This window comes from Chaetura pelagica, unplaced genomic scaffold (genome assembly GCF_000747805.2).
Source record: "Chaetura pelagica isolate M959 unplaced genomic scaffold, ChaPel_1.0 scaffold90, whole genome shotgun sequence".
Classification (NCBI taxonomy): Eukaryota; Metazoa; Chordata; class Aves; order Apodiformes; family Apodidae; genus Chaetura; species Chaetura pelagica.
The window spans coordinates 19,131,976-19,152,122 of NW_009953496.1; the positions used below are offsets into that span (position 1 = coordinate 19,131,976).

Here is a 20,147-nt window from a genome sequence, read left to right on the forward strand (position 1 = left end):
TGCGGTCCCTGCCTGCATCGCCTGCGGTCCCTGCCTGCATTGCCTGCGGTCCCTGCCTGCTGCTACCCACCTGCGGAACCTGCCTCTTGCTGAGCACATGCGGTGAGACTTCTTCCTGCCACTTGGTTCTAAGACAGGGTTGCAGGGGAGGTCACCCGCAGCTACTTTATAAGTACCTAGAGCATCTCAGGAACAAAGTAAGGAATTGTATTTTGGGCATAATTCTCTCCCTAAGGTGTTCCTGTCTTACCTGCACACAAACGGCGACCCTATACGGGACAAGCGTTGGGCATATCCCTCCTTCCTCCTCCCCTCATAGATAATTAATTTGGGTGTGTAAATAAGGTGTGCCTATATATAAGTATTAAGGCATATGTAAGTTCTTGGTATTTGGTGTTTAAAAGATATTTCATAGCTCCTATGTGTTTTAATTACCCTTTTTGAACCTCCTGCCCCAAATTGCTTTATTTTTCCCTTCAATAAACCGTGCATTCATAAATTCTAATTGGGGATTGGCTGCTGTTATTGGAAACACTAGTGAGCACTGAGTGTCTCACCCGAAAAGTCAGTGCCGAAGCTCACTGCTCTTCTGTGAGAGGCGAGTGCCACGTGCGGACCTCTCAGCAGATCCTGATAAGCTACATTCACTCCAAAAAGGAGATATAATAGGTCGTGGATCACGACAGAGAGATACCCTGCTCCTGCTACCTGGGTGACTTCAGAAATTCTGCTGAAACAGCAGGTTGCACCACAGTCCTGGGGGAAGTGCCTTCCTGCTTGGCACTCAGTGAAAAGTTACTCTGAAGTATATGGCTTTCATCACAGACTCAGCCTATGTGGAGTAAAAGATAACTGCAAACATTTCAGATTCTCCATTCTCTTGACATCCTTACTGGAATAAGGACAGCAATACCAAGGAGATTCAGTCCACTCTCCTTCTAACTCCATCCACCTACTATACTAATTCCTTATTGATTTCATAAGGACTGAAAATTGTTACTGCTGCTCCCAGATGGAAGCATTTTTAAGCTGAGAAGAATAAGATGACATAGTGACTTCTTTAGCCATTTGCTAGGTGGCCCAACCAAAAGCATCTCAGGGGACCAAAGCTTGCTTCAGGTCATCTAACTGTAATTTTCTTGGAATATCTGTCTTTCTACCTAGAAATACAACTGTGCTGGCTTTAATCTCCACCTCATTTTTCATCAGAGCCAATCTGGATTTACAGTGATGCATTATTGTGTTTTTGACTTATTACATTGCTTCTGCTTCTGAGCTCTGGTCAGGAGATGGAATACAGACTTGCCTGACTACCTTCCAACTCAAAATGCTGACTATCTTTATCTCCAAAAGGCCAAACTATTTATTATTTTGGGTTGGTTTTTTTGTTGTGTTTTTTTTCTTTTACTATGCAGTTTTAAGGACCACAATGATTAGACATCTTACAGACCATATATCCAAACTCGTATGCATCCTGAGAATCCTGATGGTTTTGTTAATTTAGGTTTAATTTCTTTGCCTCTATACTCTTTTCCTCTCATTGGAGGAAGCAGGATACACTTGTTCTTTTTTACAGCATTTTTAAGGTTGACTTTCAGATTTTTTTTACTTGATAAAAAAATTACACAGGAGTAATAAAATTCTAGGCTGCAACAAGCAGGCTTCAAGAAATAAATAAACATTAGGTTCATAATGCTTTGAAGTTAGAAAAAAAGTATATCCTTGGATTTCTTATTTTGTTTTTCTAAGAAGGTCAGCAAATCTCAGGACAGTTCAAGAAGACAACCTGCAGTAATAAAACTTACAGTGTAAAATTAACCAGTGCTTTTAGCAGAGCAAAAGTGTTCTTTACAAAGCAAATAATTATGCCAGTATGCATAATTTTGAGAGGTTGGAAAATACATGAATAAAAAGTAAAGGTAATTTCCTCTGCAAATTAATGCCCCAGTTTTATATCATACCTACTCAACATCTAAGTCATACAGATTTGTACACTCATACTTACCATGGCAACACAGATACACAGCTTAAAGAAAATGTTCAACAAGATCATCCCCAACTAGGGAAGGAAAAAACCTCATGTTACTGAAGCTGGGAAGTTTATTTTAGCATCTTTCAGCTTTCATTAATTAATTGTGCTCTAAACAGTTTCTGAAACTATATCCGGTGACCTGTTTGCTTATTCCCAAGTATACAAATTCTCATCTAATATTGATGAGTTAGTATTTTCTAAACAAAGCAGAATGTTAATTCTTGATTCTCTTAAGTGTCTTCTGTTTCAAAACAGAATTTCACCTCAGCAAAGTCCTTATTCAATCAGGGACAATCAAAACAGAATTGCATCCTTGTCACATGATAGTCTGCTTTCATCCTAGGATAGGTAGGATCTTTTTAAAAGAAACTAGCTTCCCCCCCCGCCCCCCCCAGGTTTTCTACAAAATGAATGGCATGTAAAAAAATAACCAAAGTTATTTAGAATTTAAGCCCTGTTTTCAGAAGTAATTTAAGGATTTAGAAACCTGCTTTGTTTGCAAACTTAGTGTGATTTAGGATCTCAAATTTCTGGATCCTGGATAAACAAAAGAACCATACTGGAATTAATGACATCCAAGATAGAGGTACTTTCTTGTATAGTGTACAGGAAAATTTAAGTACCTAAGAATCACAGAATCCTAGGGGTTGGAAGAGACCTCGAAAGATCATCTAGTCCAACTCCCTCTGCAATGCTGTTCCCTTTAGTAACCTTTAGCTGTCCTCTTGGGAAAGGTGTAAACAGAGCTTGATCCCCTCCAAGATTCAGGTGCTATTCTTTGGATTGAAGGAAGGCAAGTCCTTCTTTCAGTACTAAAACCTCTGTGGTGGTGATGTGTGCATGTTACTTCTGCAAAAATTCTGCAAGAAGTATTTTTATTTTACAAGAAATACAAAAGAGTAGAGTAAAAATAATCCTTTAACTCCTTTTTTTTTTTTTTTTTAAATCCAGCATTACATTCATTCAAGATGTGAGAGACACTTTCAGATCTTCCTCTGCCTTTAGGGATTTAAACCTTCATTCCTGATGCTCCCTACCCAAGTGCTTGGCAACACTGAGCTGCAACACATTCTGCAAGAGTAAAACACTCCCACTCCCCTTCATATTGCATTGTGCATGGAAAAAGAAATAGTACCTGCATTAACCACTGATTCAGTTATACTGTTATTGACTGTAGCTACAACAGATGTAGCAACCTCAGCTGTAATAATTAGAATGCAGTACTAAACAAATAAGACCACGGAAATACAAGACAAATCACTTGTATCACAGATTTTTTACCCTATAGAATATAAACAACTGAAACCTGAGCGAAATGAATAAAACAGAATGAAAATTACTTTTTTTTCTCTCTCTGTTGTTGCTTTGTGCTATGTTTAGCACATAAAAGCCATCCCTGCTGCTTTTTTCAAAATGGCAACTTATAATAGGTACCTCAAAGGATATAAGGTAGAAGAGGTCTGAATTACTTTTTGGATTTATTTGTTTAGGGTATCTGCACAAAGGGTGGCCTTGCAAGAAAGTGAAATGGCTGTTCCAGGAAAGTGAAAAATGACCAAAGTATTGTGGCTTCTAATTTATTTGATGGATATACTCAGACTCAACAGCTGCATTTTTTTTTCTCCCAGCTACAGTATCCACATTTAAATTTGGCAAAATCCAACTTGCAGTGAAACACAGGTCCTGTCTGCATCTCCCCTAGAGCTAATTTACACAACCTTTGCCTACTTTTATTGGTTTATAATCCTTTTTCTTTATTTGCATTCCATCTAGTTAACTGATGCAGTTCTGTCAAAATACATGGAAATACCAATTTCCAAAATTTGTTTTTAGCTTAAAGCACTTTTTGTTGATAATTAAATCAAATCAAAACGACATTTTAAGATTTTACACATCTGAGTAATTTTTGCAACAAAAACAAACCAAGCCAAACATAATGTGTTGCTGAAGCCATTTTTTGCAATGTCATGCAAACAGGTAATAAAAAATTGAATTCTCTATTCTTAAAATACGATTTGTTTTAAAAGAAACAAGGATACATTTTAACTCTGCATGTCAGTGAAATAGTACATGCAGTGCTTATCCAAAAATAGAGTGATCAATGGTAACTCGTTGGTAAAATATATTTTGAATTTTTATATCTTTTCTTTTAAATGCATTATTTTTTCAGAAAACTCCCATCTACAGCATGTGTGAGGACTGGTATATGTATGCAAAGTCTTGATAAAGACAAGTGCATTGGCTACTTCAGTGTTTGTAGAAATCCAGCGTTGAGTAAAATGGTGCGTTGTCAGACTGACAATTTATTTTTAAAATACCCAAATGTGCATAGTTCAAATGTATATTTGCTTGTTTCACAGTTTAGTCCTCTAAAGAAGGGAAAAGCTGTGCTTTTCTAATACAGAGAAATTAAAATATTAAAATGCTTCAGTACAGTACGAGTAGTTACACATTGCTCCAAAATATGACTCAGTACTGGGTTATCTGACTGTTGTTTTTTTAACTTCAGATATCTAAAAATCTGTCTGTCTGAGGTTCCAAGGGTGTACAGTAAAAGAAAACTATCAGGGACCAGAAAGTCCAAATAAAAGATAACATGACGTGGAGTTTCTATCCTTGAAGTTGCTGTGTTCTCATTTAGACTTAAATAATTTGAATCTTACAGACATTTGGTGATCAAAATAATTTGTGTTAGTATGTTAACTAAAAGCTTATTAATATTTTCATTCCAGCAACTCATTTATTGGTCCAGGACAGCTGGAGGACTGTAAGAACACCAATGCTACAGCAACAGCACAGTTGTAGGAACTGATACGCAATGTTATAAAGTCCACTAGGACATAAATTCTGATTTTGAGAAATATTTAAATATGTTTTTACTGTAGTGCACAGGGTAGTAAGGGGGTATATTTGTAAGAGTGCCCTGGGGATACTAATGTATTCTTAGGATATTAATATATAAGAAGTATTTAATTATCTAATTTTATTTAACAAACTTCATAGTCTTTATGATTTCAGATGTTGCACTCCACAAATTTTTACACCATACGAAGAACTACAAAACAACAGCAAGTAGTCAAAGAGAGCTATTAGCTGTCTATGAGTAACAACATTTATAACGACTGTAGAAGCTATTAAAATGCAGGCAACCATAATTTCATCAGGAAAGAACATCTCTGTATGGAGAAAGAATATTTTTCATCTCTAGTCTCCTAGTTTACTGTCCTGGAGCCATTATACTGCCTCTCCCTCTTCTAGTGATTGCTACACTCTCTGACAACCCTGTAGGTCAAACTCAAGGTACTGTGTTTCAGAACAAGATTAATTTTCTCAACATTTTTGCTACAGTTTAAAAAAGTACACTAGTTCTGCACCTTTGATTCAATATAACTGAACTGATTGTTTTAAAAATGAGCTTATTTGAGAATAACATTGACCTATTTACCTGACAAAGAGGTATTCAGATGAATGTCCTAGTCACTTAAAATACTGCCATGGCTAAAGAAGATGAAAAAAAATAAAGTGTACCTCATCCAGTGCATCTGATTATACAAGTGAAACTAATATTTTAAATACTTTTTGTTATGATTTTCTTTTCTATATTTGTTTTCCACATTTACATTTTTTTCCCCAAAACTGTATTATTCTAATAATAGAAAACATATGCTTTGAATTTTATTTCCGTGATCCTTCAGAATCATTCCTTGCACAGTACCTCATAAACTCTCTTGGCTGCAGAGGAGCTCTGCACCATGCAGAGTCCTTATAAACTGACATGCTGGAAGAAATGGACCACATTTTTCTGCACTGTAGCTATAGATACCATTACACATATCATAATGTAAGCATGTCTCTCTATACCCAAGCAAAGATTTGCTGGAAATGCTATCGCAGTTGGAGAGTCATAAAACCTCCCCCTTCCAAAAGCAGCAGATAATGAGATGTTCATGTGCTGCCTCCAGGGAAGCAATTGCTGCCATGTGTCTGCATGTGGCCTGCATCCAAGGCATGGCTTGAGCCAGCTTTGTCTATACCAGCACATATCCACAGTATACATGTGTATGTCCATGTCTATTAAAATCTAGTCACATATATATATATTTGAGCCTACCTTGAATATGCAGAAAGAACAGGCATACTGTTGGACAGGTGCTTCTGCACCCAAATAATTCATCCAGCCCAATGCTTTTTCTTCCCATGTGTAACAAATGCACTGAACTTGATGAGGGGAAAAAAGATTGTAGGCAATAAAGACTATGTTTCAGGCCTTTTATTGTACCAAACACACATTCTCTTTTTCAACTATCCTGTGTAAGCACAGGGCAACTGCCTGAAATGCCCATCAGCCAGAAAATGAAACAGAACTGTGCTCTGTAATGTTAATCTTTAAGTGCAGTTGCTAAATACGTATCTCTGCAGTTTCATGGAGAAGTATTTTTGCAAGGTGACAACATCACAAATGCACCAAAGAAAGGAATACAGATGAACTCTGATGAAAGTTTTCTGCAACCAGAAGGATTTTTGAAACACATGCCTTTTAAATGCCAGTAACACCAAAACACTATTTTGGAACAATCCATAGATGTTTTCAATTAATATAATATGATTCCCAATGTTTGCATTTTAATATATTAATAAAGCTCACATTTTCTCTACAGTGAAAATTCCTACTAAGTAAATACTCAAGCCAGCAGTACTCCGGTTAGCTCTACACAAAATCTATCGATATAAAGAGTACTCTGTTTATCTACTATAATAAAAAGTCACTAATCTGTGTTTACCAAAAGGCTAGACTGGAAAACACATGAGTAAGACCGATATGCTGGAGTGTGATAATCTTAAGTGCCATAGCACCTTATCACCCAGAGCCTCTCCTGAAACCAGAGCTCAAGTCTGCTTTAGTTGCCTGGCACAGCTGAAGTCTCTCTGCTTACCAGTCTGCTAGAAATAGCAGCCTGCACAGAGCTTTTCTTATTACCACAGAGCTTGTGCGTGCCTGGCTCCCCAGAAATTCACCAGTCATGGTGAAGCTTGTGATCCAAAGTTATTTAACTTTTTAGTACCTCAGTGGACTAAATCTGGATAAGAAATTTTGAGAAGTGGAAAGAGAAAAACCAAGCCTTCCATCTGAGCTGAATTCACACAGCAACCACTCTCAACAACTCTAATTAAATTGGACTTGTTCCAGCTTTTTAATAACAATCCACTAAGTTTGTTAGAGTTCGTACAAAAAAGTAAGTTTATAACTCACCTTTACAACCTGTCATAAAAAGGATAACATGGGTGGAGATACAGTCACAAGATAAAACGTAGCCATTAGATGCCTATAGAGTTATTTTGTACCAACTAAAACTGTTCTACATCGGATAAACAGTTGAGTGACAGTAGAGAAGTATTTTGGGTAACATGCTTCTGAATAATCACCCTGTTTAATGATCAAATGGTGCACTGTATGATGCAGACAAATTCTGTCTCTATGGAGAACACTCCATATATTTTTTAATATAGGATCTTATGAATATAACAGCATACACTATGAATATTTAAGGACCATATGAAGGTTGGATGATCCGTTGAGAGATGTCCTTCACTTAGATCTCTATATAACAAATATAAATATTTATTAGGTTGTAGTTGCATTAATCTCATGTATACTAAAGCATGCACAGCTGAATCAGCATTTTCTTTTATAGTCTGTCTAGCATAGAAAATAATTTTGAACTGAAAAGTTGATAACCAATGTCAAGGATAGAACTGTTTTTGCAAAGTAAGAATATTATGAAAAGGATGACAGAAGAGTTTATCTTCTACAAGATCTTTCTGCAACATCATAAGCAGACGTTAGAGGTTTATGTATTTTATAAGTAAAGTTTAGTCCAATATGATTATTACAATCAAATAAAAAACCCCAGAAAATAATATAATAAAGTCTGCTTTACAGAATACAGCATTTCTCATTTGTGAGAAATTCATAGCAGTGATGAGTCTAAAATTTACATTTATTAAAGTATTGCTCTCAGGACAGTTCCTTTGGTTCAATGGGGCAATCCCTACTTATTCAGACTACATCTCTAAGAATAAGACCTAAATTACAGTTTGCACAGGTGACAAAAAAAACTTTAGAACTGCGGGTTCCCAGACACTGAAGGTTTAATGCTGACTGTGATTTTTGCTCATAGAAAAACACCAGAGAATTGTCACTATTTCCATTCTGTATTCATGTTGCATGATTTTTACTTATTTATTTTTTATTCTTTGCAATAAATATATTTATACTATTCTCCAAAGTTTGAGTAACTACCAGAAAAATCCATTCTATATTCGTGACACCATCATTCACAGTATTCTTCTAAAGCTCAATAGGGTCCTTCAGATAATATAAATATTATCCTGTTCATTGCTATTATTCTAAAAATAAAATTTGATTTTTTCAAGTCACAGCAGATGTAAGTTGAATATAGCTCAGCTCTTTTTCTAAGTGTCTTGGGAATAAATAGGTAATCAATCATATTTAATCAATATGTTGTTCAGCCATGCAGATTCCCATGTCTATAATTCCAGCTTAATTCAAATGCTCTTTAGTCTCAGTACATTCTTTATTGATTTTTATTTTTTATCAAAAAGAGGCACATAAATAACTGTTACATCTTAACATTTAGAATACCAATTCAGAAAAAAAAGAGAAAATAATCGCCTTCAACTACCATTACATCCAATATATTTCACAATTTTAAAGTTCAGAACAATTCTTCTTAGCTTTCTGGATCTCACTCTGAGAATGTCCTACTGATATTACAGGAATTGACTTTAAAAGTAGCAGAATCAACTGCCAATTGCTCATTTCAACATATTCATTAAAGCACTAGCACAGGAACAAACGTCCTGAATCAGAAGTGCAGGTCTGTATACACAGTTCCTTTCTACAATAAAAGTAGCAGACAGAATGGATTTAACGCCCCTAAAAGTTCCATTTTAAAATATTAAACAAAGCCTCTGCAAGCACAGTCTTGGGGATGATAGTCACCTGTAAATGTTGATTATTCTGTTTAAAATGTTAAAGTGTGACAAAATGCCTCTTATTGTCAATCTTTTCATTGTCTAGGTTGGCACTGAATAAACATGAGCACAGTTGTTTCAGTTTGTTTGAAAACTATCGAAAAATGTAAATAACCATCGAGCTTAGAAAAAAAAGTTGAATGTGGCATTTGCTTTTATTTTAAATAGCTTGAAATAAGAGCAAGAACAGCATGACATTAAAAGCACAATCTATCTTATTCCATGGTTGTTTTCCAGGGACTTTCTAAAGACTTTCGAAAACTCTTCACTCATTCCAGAAGACAACAAGAAGCTGCTTTTGGCTGGTTTGATCAGTGAAATGAGAAGTGAGAAAGAATATCTGCATTTAAAATTCTCTTTAATCTGGCTGTCCTAGACTTAGGAGCTGTAGCATTTTCTCAGACAGACAGGCCTATATCTTGCAAACAAATAATGTGTTTATTTGCAAATACAGGAAAATTATATAAGTATTCATATTATGATAAGTGGCTTTCAGTGCAGAAGTCCCCTTTCTTATCCTGGTATTTAAGAGCAATGTATATTTTAGTCCCTTATTTATTCTGTTTTGGTAATTCTTTGCATCTGGTGTAAGGGAAGTCATATCTAGACTCACATTAGATCTCTTAGCAAGGCACATCACGGCTCTTAAAAATGTAAATAAAACTATCGCTGCATAGCCCATTACTAGCTTCTGATTCAGCAAGCAGAAACACAGCTCCAGAGCCAAATGCCTTCAAAAGCAAGGTCTGAAAGCAACAGTATTTTTTACTTATATTTGGGCTAAGTACCCTCCAAATATTTAGCTTTAATCTTGAGTGAAAAACTCTGGATACTCAGATTAAATTATATTGTACTGAACATTGGCTTTATTGCCTCAGTAGGATGTTCCTTCCAGTGGCAGATCTTCTAAGGCACTTTTTACTCTCATTTCTATATGAATTATGAATCTCAATCAGTCATGTCTATCGTCTTTTTGCTGTTTCATAAAGTTGCCGACAAGACCTTAGCCTTTAAAATTGCTTACTCTTGTTGTGAAAAGACTCCCACTCCCTAAGTCTCCCCTTATAGAATCATAGAGGTTGGAAAAGACCTTCAAGATCATCAAGTCCAACCATACACCCTTTCACTCCTAACCAATAAAACACCTCATGAAACACCGTATCTACTCCTTTTTCGAACATGTCCAGGGATGGTGCCTCTACCACCTCTCTGGGCAGCCTGTTCCAATGCCTCACCACTCTTTCTGTGAATAATTTTTTCTAATATCCAGCTTGAACCTCCCTGGGTGCAACTTGACCCCATTTCCTCATCGTCTCACTGGTAACTATGGAGAAGAGGCCAACAAATGCCTCACTACAACCTCCTTTCAGGTAGTTGTAGAGCAATGAGGTCTCCCCTCAGCATCTTCTTCTCTAGGCTGAACAGCCCCAGCTCCCTCAGTCTCATCTCATAATGCCAGTTCTCCAGACCCCTAATCAACTTAGTTGCCCTTCTCTGCACCCTCTTCAGCACCTCACTGTCCTTATACTGCAGCACCCAAAACAGCACACAGTACTCGTGTGGGGTGACCTCATCAATGTTTACAAATATGTAAGGGGTGAGTGTCAGGGAGATGGAGTTAGGCTTTTCTCAGTGATGACCAGTGATAGGACAAGGGGTAATGGGTGCAAATTGGAGCATAGGAGGTTCAAGGTGAATATCCAAAAAAATTTTTTTACTGTGAGAGTGACAGAGCACTGGAACAGGCTGCCCAGAGAGGTTGTGGAGTCTCCTTCACTGGAGACATTCAAAACCCACCTGGATGCGTTCCTGTGTGATGTACTCTAGGTGACCCTACTCTGGCAGGGGGGTTGGACTAGATGATCTTTCAAGGTCCCTTCCAACTCCTAGGATTCTGTGATTCTATGATTCTATGAATTTTTCTTACTATATTTCAAATACACAAAAAAAGTAGATGTCAAAAGAAATCTTAACCTTTGTAATGAAAAAAACCGGCACAAAATCAATCTTTCCATTGGCTGTGTCAACAAAGGTGATGATGCAGGACTGAAACAATGTTTGAACTCATTTCCATTTGCCATCTGCTATCTTGGTGCACTGATACAGAAAGTCTGTAAGATTTGTAGATGGGACATCAGCTGTCTAACAGAAAAGACTAATACCTCAGACCACAACTGAACAAGATGTAAGTTTAAAAGAGACAATTAAAATGCAGTTCCAGAATCATTCTCTCTATTCAGAGCATCTGTGTCAAATGCAATGTAGAGTATTAACCTAATTTGCAAAATCCATTTGGTAAATCCCAAACAGCCCTTTTGTCACCAGTTCTATCTAAGGAGCCTACTGGCATTGGTGCCTTCTCTTCCACTTCAGGTTCACACCTTGAGAGTAACAGCTCAGTAGTAAAAAGCACTCCAAGAAAGTTCCAGACTGAGCCATTGCTGCCAAGTGGTTGTGGCTATATGTATTGCTATATGTGGAAAGAAGAATTAAGCAATAACTAAAATTAATTTGTGTACTGATTTGGGGAAGTAGTATGAGTATGATCCATAATGCATTTAATGGGGAGCCACACTTCATGTCTTTCAGTAAAAAAAAACAAACAACCTCCCCCCCAAAAAAGCAGAACCCAAGGTCTAGAAGGCTGTTTCTAATGAAGATTTTAATCCTTTCAATCAGCTAGTGACATCTTCAGTATGGCAGTACTTATGGATTAGAGGTCTAAAGTTGTATCTCAGTGAGTGATAAGAAAGGGCTAAGTTCAGCTTTTTGAAAGAACTTTCTTCTGAGAGAAGAGCAGAACTGCACTCTGGTGGACCTCTCCTTCAGCACAGGAGAAGCCACATCACATTGAAATCAGGTTAGTCACTTTGAAAAGCACTTATTCACCAGGTTACAAACCCAGGACACCCTCTCTATCCCAGAAACTGCACAGCAGCTGTTAAACCCTCCATCTCAATTCACACACAACAAACTCACTTTTTCAAATGAGGCAAGTTCACACAGCAACTATTTATTTCCTTTTGCATATATTTTCTAATGTCTGCACCTCCTCTTCCTGCAGGTAGTCTGCTGAAGTTCCCCTGAGACACTATCTGTGCTGCACCCAATACAGGCTATAGATCTGTTTCAAAAGCAAGTAAAGGCATGAGGTGTGTCACTCCCCCTTTATGTCTCTCGCCATGTTATTTTCTGAAAGTTGTTCCAAACTTTTTTCCCTTTGGCTGGGCTTGACACTCAAAATGTTGAATGTGAATATACTGTCCACAGCAAGACTTAACTCTTCATGAGAAACCTTTAGACATTTTCTTGCATGGACTTTCAAAAAGACCATCAGGAAACCTCAACATATTTAGACAATGGATAACTAAAAAGGAGTGATCCAAACTTGTAAATGCTTATCCAAACCAATTTGAAGACTGTGATGTTTCAAGGTCAAACAATCTCTGAGTAGCAGAGTTGAGCATACACCCAAAGATTGTTTTTCAGGCAATGTTGTTTAAACATCTAATCTGCTGAAGCCATCCTATTCTATTTCTGGAGTTCACTTTCAGCTTGGTATTTTCATGACTATTCCGTTAGAGCAAAGAAAAATAAAAAAATATGGACATTCATGTGCACAACTAATCGAACCAATGGTGCTTGCATATAGTAGACAAAAGTTGGAGAGAAATACTATAGTCAAAAATGAAAAATAAAACCACATACAGAAATTGTAATATGCTTGTGGGCTGCCTACAAGCAGAAAATGAGGCAAAGTAAATTGGATAAATTTTTCATTGTGAATTAGGTTTTCATCTTTAGAATTCAGTGTGAAAGAGCAACAATTACACTTGACTTTTATTGCTGGTCAACAAATAGATAAACTTGCTTTTAGAATCCAGTCAGATATATGATATAGTGATTTATTTGGAAGAAAAACTGTGCTGATTTCTTTCTGCAAAATTAAAAATATTTTCCCCTATAATGTGATCTAAAAATTAATATACAGATATATGACAGTGAACTTTTCCTTCTATCTGTACATCGACAGAGCTTTAACTATAATCTCAGTCCATAAAATACCAAAATTATTTGGACTACACTTAAAAGTATTTGGGAAATGGCAAGAGATTTTCATTGCAATCTTTTGGATGACAGCAAGTCAGGGGAAGCCTACACATACCCAGCTGCAAATTAGAGATGCTGAAAGGACATAGGAAACCAGAGGATCTCCAAAATGTCTGAATTTGTCCTACAGGATGTTTCTTTCTATTATTTAAGTAGGCAAAATAGAAACTATATTGCAGAAGGACAGTTGACAACTTGGTGAATGATTGTGACAGGACAGGTCAGTATTCCTGCCCACTTCCTGTAACAATCTATAAAAGCCAGGAGAGCCAGAAGCCGGGCCCTTCTCCCTTCCTGCTCCTTTCTCCCTACCGGGGCTGCTGCTGGTTCCTTCAGCTTCCCATGTGCTGGCTCCACAATCCGACTGCATCGTGTGCTGTGAGGAGCCGTGGACCTCTCCCCTGGAGTGGCCCTGCCTTTCCCATATCCCTGCCACCATCATGATTGGTTTTGTATATAGATATTTACCTGTTCTTCCTCCACGTTTTACACTTTTTCCTTGTGTTATAGTAAATTTGTTTCTAGTTTCAATTTCCAAAGTGTAAGTCTCTCTTCCTTATTGCCCTTCTATTTTCCCTTGAGGGGGGTAATAAGAGAGCAATTCTGTTCTCTGGGTTTTGGGATTCACCTTTAATATTTAAACCAGGACAACATCTCATAAGAAAAGGTGACAGTTAGTACTGCTCCTTTCTAAATATGCATCATTGTATCATCTTTCATAAAATTTACCTGAATTTCTGCCGGTTATGCATCTGTAACACAATGTTGAATATAAATATACATATAGTCATATCTAATAAAAATAATGTGGAAGAAAAAAACTCCTTGTTTTCTCACAAAGGATATAATCTGATATTTCTAAGAATTTGCCTAGAGTAATGAGTGATTCAGTTATAGAATAATCTTTAGAACTGCTCTTTTGTGATGCCTTGAGAGTGACCCAGCACAGCCTTCTCATACCCAAAACTAGGCTGTGAACATTTCAACAAACGCACATCACCCAAACCACAGGTCTGCAGATACACTGCATCACCCAGGCTGTAATTCACCAGCATGGCCTAAGCAGTAGAGACCAAGGAATTACTGTCCTGCAGTCTTCCAATTCAGAGGCACTTCATGTTCATAGAATCAGGGAATCACAGAATGTTTTGAGTTGGAAGAGACCTTAAGGATCACCTAGTTCCAATGCCCCTGCTTGGGCAGGGACACCTCCCACCAACTTCCTTGGGCAACCAGTTCGAGTTTCTCACCACTCTCACACTAAAGAATTTCTTCCTAATGTCTAACCTAAATCTACCCTGTTCCAGCTTAAAACTATTATGCCTTGTCCTATCACTACACACCCTGGTAAGCAGACCCTCCCCTGTTTTCCTGCAGGCCCTCTTCAGGTACTGGAAGGCTGCTATAAGGTCTCCCTGGATCCTTATGTTCTCCAGGCTGAACAACCCCAACTCTCTCAGCCTGTCTTCATGGAAGAGTTGTTTCAGCCCTCTAATCATCTTTGTTGCCCTCCTCTGGACTTACTCCAGGAGTTCCATGTCCTTCTTCTGTTGGGGGCTCCAGACCTGGACACAGTATGCCAGGTGGGGTCTCAAGAGAGCCGAGTAAAGGGCTTCTTGTCCACCATCACCCCCAAGTCCTTCTCCTCTGGCCTGTTTTTGACCCATTTCCCCCCCAGCCTGTATTTGTACTTGGGATTGCCCCGATCCAGGTGCAGGACCTTGCATTTGGCCTTTGTTGAACTCATGCAGCCCACTTCTCAAGCCTGTCAAGGTCCCTCTGGATGACATCCCTCCCTTCCAGAGTATCAACCTCTCCACACAGTTTGGTGTCACAGAGCTTGTCTCACATCTGTTACTAATGCACATGGTTACTTACATATTCTTCATAGGCCTCGTGTGCAGGTGGAGGGGGTGGTCTGTAGCCCGGGACAGCCGGGGCACCCCTTGTTCGGGGGGTGGGCACGCCCCTCGCCACTGCTGTGACGGGGAGGGCTCCGCGGGTCACCGGCGCTCCTCTGGGTGCTTGGGCACCTCGTCCGGGCAGGGGGGGAGGAATCGCACCCCCACGTCCCCTGGGAGGAGCAAAAAGGAATGATCACTTTGGCATGTACAGCCAGGGAGGACATGCAACTTTAAAGGCTCTTATATTTTTACTACTACTTAAAAGATGATACAACTTTGGGGTTTTGGCAGCTACAATACCAAGCACTTTCAGGCAATATCTCAGGCAGAACTCATATTATGGAAAGCCATTATTTTTAAGCCCTTCTGTGCCTTTTACACCTGAACCTCTTGTTGCTTGTAGTAATGAAATTCTGGATCATTGTAATTCACAGTGTTACTCCAAAGTAGTTGTAGAGGAAGAAGAAGGTGAGGAACATTTCATGTTGCTCTCAAAGTATTTTACAAGAGCAGTCATCACTCTCATTCTTGTGTATATTTGTGGGTGAGATACAATTAATTGGTGGGAGATGATGCAGAATGGCAGAAACTTGAAAGGCAAAGTAGAGTAAGCATATAGAAGGAGACCAAGAACTTTTTTTCCCATCTCATTTAGTTCAGTACCAGGGAAGGGTAGCATAGGATTCTTCTTTCCCTCATTCTGCAGAGAGAACTGCACATATAGACAAGCACCAAGGGGTTTAGCATCCTACCAATTATTTATGCTATATCCATCTTGCTGTACTAATTGGTAAGTCAGCTGTTACTGCTTAAAAAGAGGCTCTTATAACTGTACCATACGACATCTTTCTCTACATCAAGTTGCTCAAAGACCTGTCCAACTTGACTTTGAACATTTCCAATGATGAGGCATCCACGGCTTCCTTGGGAAACCTATTCCAGTGTCTCACCACTCATTGTAGAAATATGTCTAATCTAAACCTACCCTCTTTCAATTTAAAACCATTGCCCCCTGTCCTGTCTCTACAGGCCCTGGTAAAAAGACTCTCTCCATATTCCTTATAAGCCTCCTTAATACATGGAAAGGCTTCAATAAGATCTCCCCAGAGCCTTCTCCAGGCTGAACAACCCTGCTCTGATTAGAGCAGAGTAGAGGGTCAGAATCAGCTCCCTCAACCTGCTGGGCAAAACCCACACATTGCTGGCTCATGTCTAGTTTTTCATCTACCAATACCCCCAATTCCTTCTCTCTACAGGACCTTGCACTTGGCCTTTTGGACATCATGAGGGTCAGATGGACATGGCTTGAGGGCTTTCAAGGCTGTCAAGGTTCCTCTGGATGGCATCCCTTCCCTCAAGCATATCAACTGCACCACCATAAATGTAATTATGTTATTAGCATAAATTATTAGCATTAGTATTTAGCTTAAAATAGTTCAATGGCAATTTTTACAAAAATATTCTTCTCAGATTTCTGACTGGTCAATTGGATAAGCATCCAATATCCTGTATCTGTCCAACTGATCCAATCATTCTGATATTTTGCAGGAAATGGGGGCCAGCACTCCAATGATTATGCTTTGAACCTAATTTAAAAGCTGCCAGTCTGTGGCAGAGATGTTCTGAACATCTTTATTAAGTCCAGGCCTTTAGAGATCTTAGATGTAAGGAAGACTGGTTTCTGAGCCCAAAAGGACTGGGAGATGGTAATGAATTACAAGAATAAGAAAACCCTATGCATGTGCATTATATTACCAAAAAAATAAAAATCCACTCAAGAACTGACAGAAGATGTGACAGACACCTGCAGGGGGGAAGAAAAGGTCAAAGGCAAGATCAGCCAGTTCAATTGCCAAAGAACATTCCTCTGTCAGCATTAAATAAGGCACCTCCATATCCTATTTCCTCCAAAATAAAAGTACCCATCCTGAAATGATCTCTATGGATGCCCAGAAGTAGCTAGGTAACTTAGAAGCCCGGGGCAACAAATTTCTTAAGGGCTCACAGTCGAAAATGAGTCTGAAAAAGTGTTTTAAGATTATACACTAGCCTTCTGAAAAAGCAGAGCTGTTAGCTATATATGAAAAAATACTGCAAAGAATTCAGGAAACATTCATCCACCACTGCTTATAGATTATGCCAATGAAGTTAATATGAAACTGATAACCCATATAACAAATAATCTATTATGCAATATATATATATAAAAAGATATAAAATGTATTTTTAAAAAAGGAATTATTTGGCAAATAAAGATCCATCCAGACTATATAGTTTTCTCTGACTATACTGTTTTATTGCTCCATGATTTCATTCTACTGACCACCCAATTCTGTGCTGGCATAAGAGAAATATCCTTTCATTGCCTTCACAGTCTACTCTGATTTGTTGTTTTGATATCTGTTTTCCACCCACTAGAGCCTCTGTACTATAGATCAGAGAACCTGGCACAACAAAGACCACACAAGTTATCAGAAGAAAAAACATTTTGGTTTACTGACCATGATGTGTATGTGATGTTTAATTTGTTTTTAAACTAGGCTTGTTTTACCCTTTTTTAAAACTTTCTAAAGCTATTAGCATAATAGCTCAGGCTACGACACCTTGAAGGAGCTGTAGGTGGTACACGGATCCCTCTTCCTCGAATGCCCCGTCCACGTGCTGAATCCTCAGAACCGTTCAGATACGACAGTTCTCTCAGCTGCTCCTGGCGAATTTCATCATTATAATCCTGAAAGGCAAAAAGTAAAACTTGCTGAAACTTTGTATTTTGGCTGAGCTGCCAAACCACCCAAACCAGAAATTACAGGGATGGTATGTGGGTGCACTGCTCTCCAATATCACCTTTATGCTGGAAAAGCATACAGAGGGAGTGGAGAACTATCCACAGTACATGAACAGACAAATTTATATGGGTAGTTAAGGAGGCCATAAAGAACATGTACACATAAAATAAAACAAACTAGGCACAGGAGGCATAAACACAAAGTATGTACCAAGAACGTGTCTGTACACAAGATGCAAATGGACTTTCAGAAAAAAAAGCTGCCAATCTCAAGCAACTTGAAATTAGGTTAAAAATGCATTTTATAAATATTTTCTACTTTTTTTTGGCAGACATCCCTGGCTACCTTTACACACTTAAACTGCAAATTCCACCTTCATTGCACCTTACTGTGCAAAATTTTCACTCAAGTGATTTGACTGGATGTTTTAATCCAATACTAATTAGCATCATTAAATGCAGCCTTCAGTTATTCTGTATATCCACTAAATGACTTCTGAAAGGAGCACTCACTTTAGGACTCATAAATAAAGCTTATAAAGCTATGTTCACTATATAAGTGTTAAAATATATAAAATAGGTATTTATATAAAATTTATAAATTATAGAAAAATAATCACATTTTATACAAAATAAAAATATATAGAAGATACAAAATATATAAAATACTCTAAGACAGCAGGGTATCAACTCCAGAAACACAAGCTTCTGCTAGGTCAGTAAGCAGAACATTGGGTGAATTCCCTTTTCTTATTGATACAAAATATATAGTACTGGGCAATTTCTACTTATTTTGTAACCTTTGCTTCAGTCAGAAGTTCCTTTTTCTTTAGCTTCCTCCCTTTTGTGTTCAGCTCTGCCTGCTTATCACGGTAGCAGGAGCCCACTGCAGCAGCCAACTTGCTAGCAGCAGAAATATGAGACAGCTAATTACTGTGTCAAAACATTGAATTTCAGCAGTTCAGTCTTTCCATCCCTCCACAGGCAACTACCATGGACTGACATGCACGGGTCTGAAATGATACAGTGCCTGCTGCGTCTCAGGTGGGTGACTGGCCAGGACAGATTACACTTTTAACCAAGCTAAAGAGCAAGCTAATAGTGAGATGGGAGCCAAGGCCTTGCTCATTCCTTATCCCTGCTTAAGAGGTCCAGGAAATCTGTTTAAAGATATGATGCTGATCCTGTTGTGTTCTAAGATGGTGTAGCCCTTTTCACAATTTCTCTTCAAAATTTCTAGGAAGTGCTGGAGTGAAATCTAGTAATGAAATTAAGAAAAGAACCCCATTTATATAACACAGTGCATGACATTTGCAGCAGAATCATAAGAAGAAACAAATCCTTAATTTGCTAAGAAACCAGATAATGGCTCTAGGTTCACATCAATCCCTAAATGTTCTCACACGTTCTTCTGTTATTCTAACACTAACGGTAACAAGCCAAAGAATCTTCAATGTGCTCTGTAAAACAGAGGGAAAAGCACAGATAGAATCAATGAGGTTACATTTGCAGAAACTGCAGAGCAAGTACCATCTACTGTGCCTTGCTTAATATCATCTGTTATTCGCACTAGTTTTACAAGGATTAGGACTTCAAACTTGCTGATTGAGTTTACCCTTCAGGTTCCATACCAGTGTTGAGACTGAATGTCATTAAAAATGCAAGTAAATTCTGTAAAAGAAAGACATGGGGGAAAAAGAATAGAGAAAGGATCTGCAAGCAACAGAAATTGGAATTTTCTGTGTTGCTGTTTTAACGTCTCTCCTTGCTGTATAAATGAATTCTACCAGAAATTGCCTCAAAGCTGCTATTCCTTCCTTAGATACACATATAATTAAAAATTTTAGTACTGATGGAACAGAAAAAATAGAAATTATATTTATAATATGCACTAAGATCTGCAAATTAGCACCATTCTGTTATGCAACACCGTTAGGTTTTTTACAGGTTATTTATCCCATGTCCAGGTAAGAAATAGCTACAATGCCATTTGAAATAGCAAGGAAAAGAAAAAGAAGTGCAAGGAAGCCTGTAATTAAGATGCTGGTGTGGGTATCCTGAGAGATTAAAGAAAAAAACCCACAAGACCTTTACATAGATAATTTATTGTGTGTTCCCTTTAAAAAGCATAATAAAGATAATTTCTAAATTTGAAATCCGAAAGTTTCAACAGAAATGTTCACTTCAACTCTTCTATTAAACAGAAACATAACACTGAATTAATCTTTCATAACTGCTAGGAGTCTACCTAGAGACAGTG

General features: G+C 38.0%; 1 protein-coding gene across 1 annotated transcript in view; it reads right to left on the reverse strand.

The window, feature by feature from the left end:
• Positions 1 to 20,147, reverse strand: part of KHDRBS2 (KH domain containing, RNA binding, signal transduction associated 2) — a 261,364-nt gene that overhangs the window by 92,309 nt on the left and 148,908 nt on the right. Inside the window, exons 5-6 of the mRNA XM_009999274.1 lie at positions 17,706 to 17,833; positions 15,077 to 15,272 (exon numbers count right to left, since the gene is read on the reverse strand). Of these exons, the coding sequence (XP_009997576.1) occupies positions 15,077 to 15,272; positions 17,706 to 17,833 (324 nt within the window). The remainder of the gene's footprint in view (positions 1 to 15,076; positions 15,273 to 17,705; positions 17,834 to 20,147) is intronic.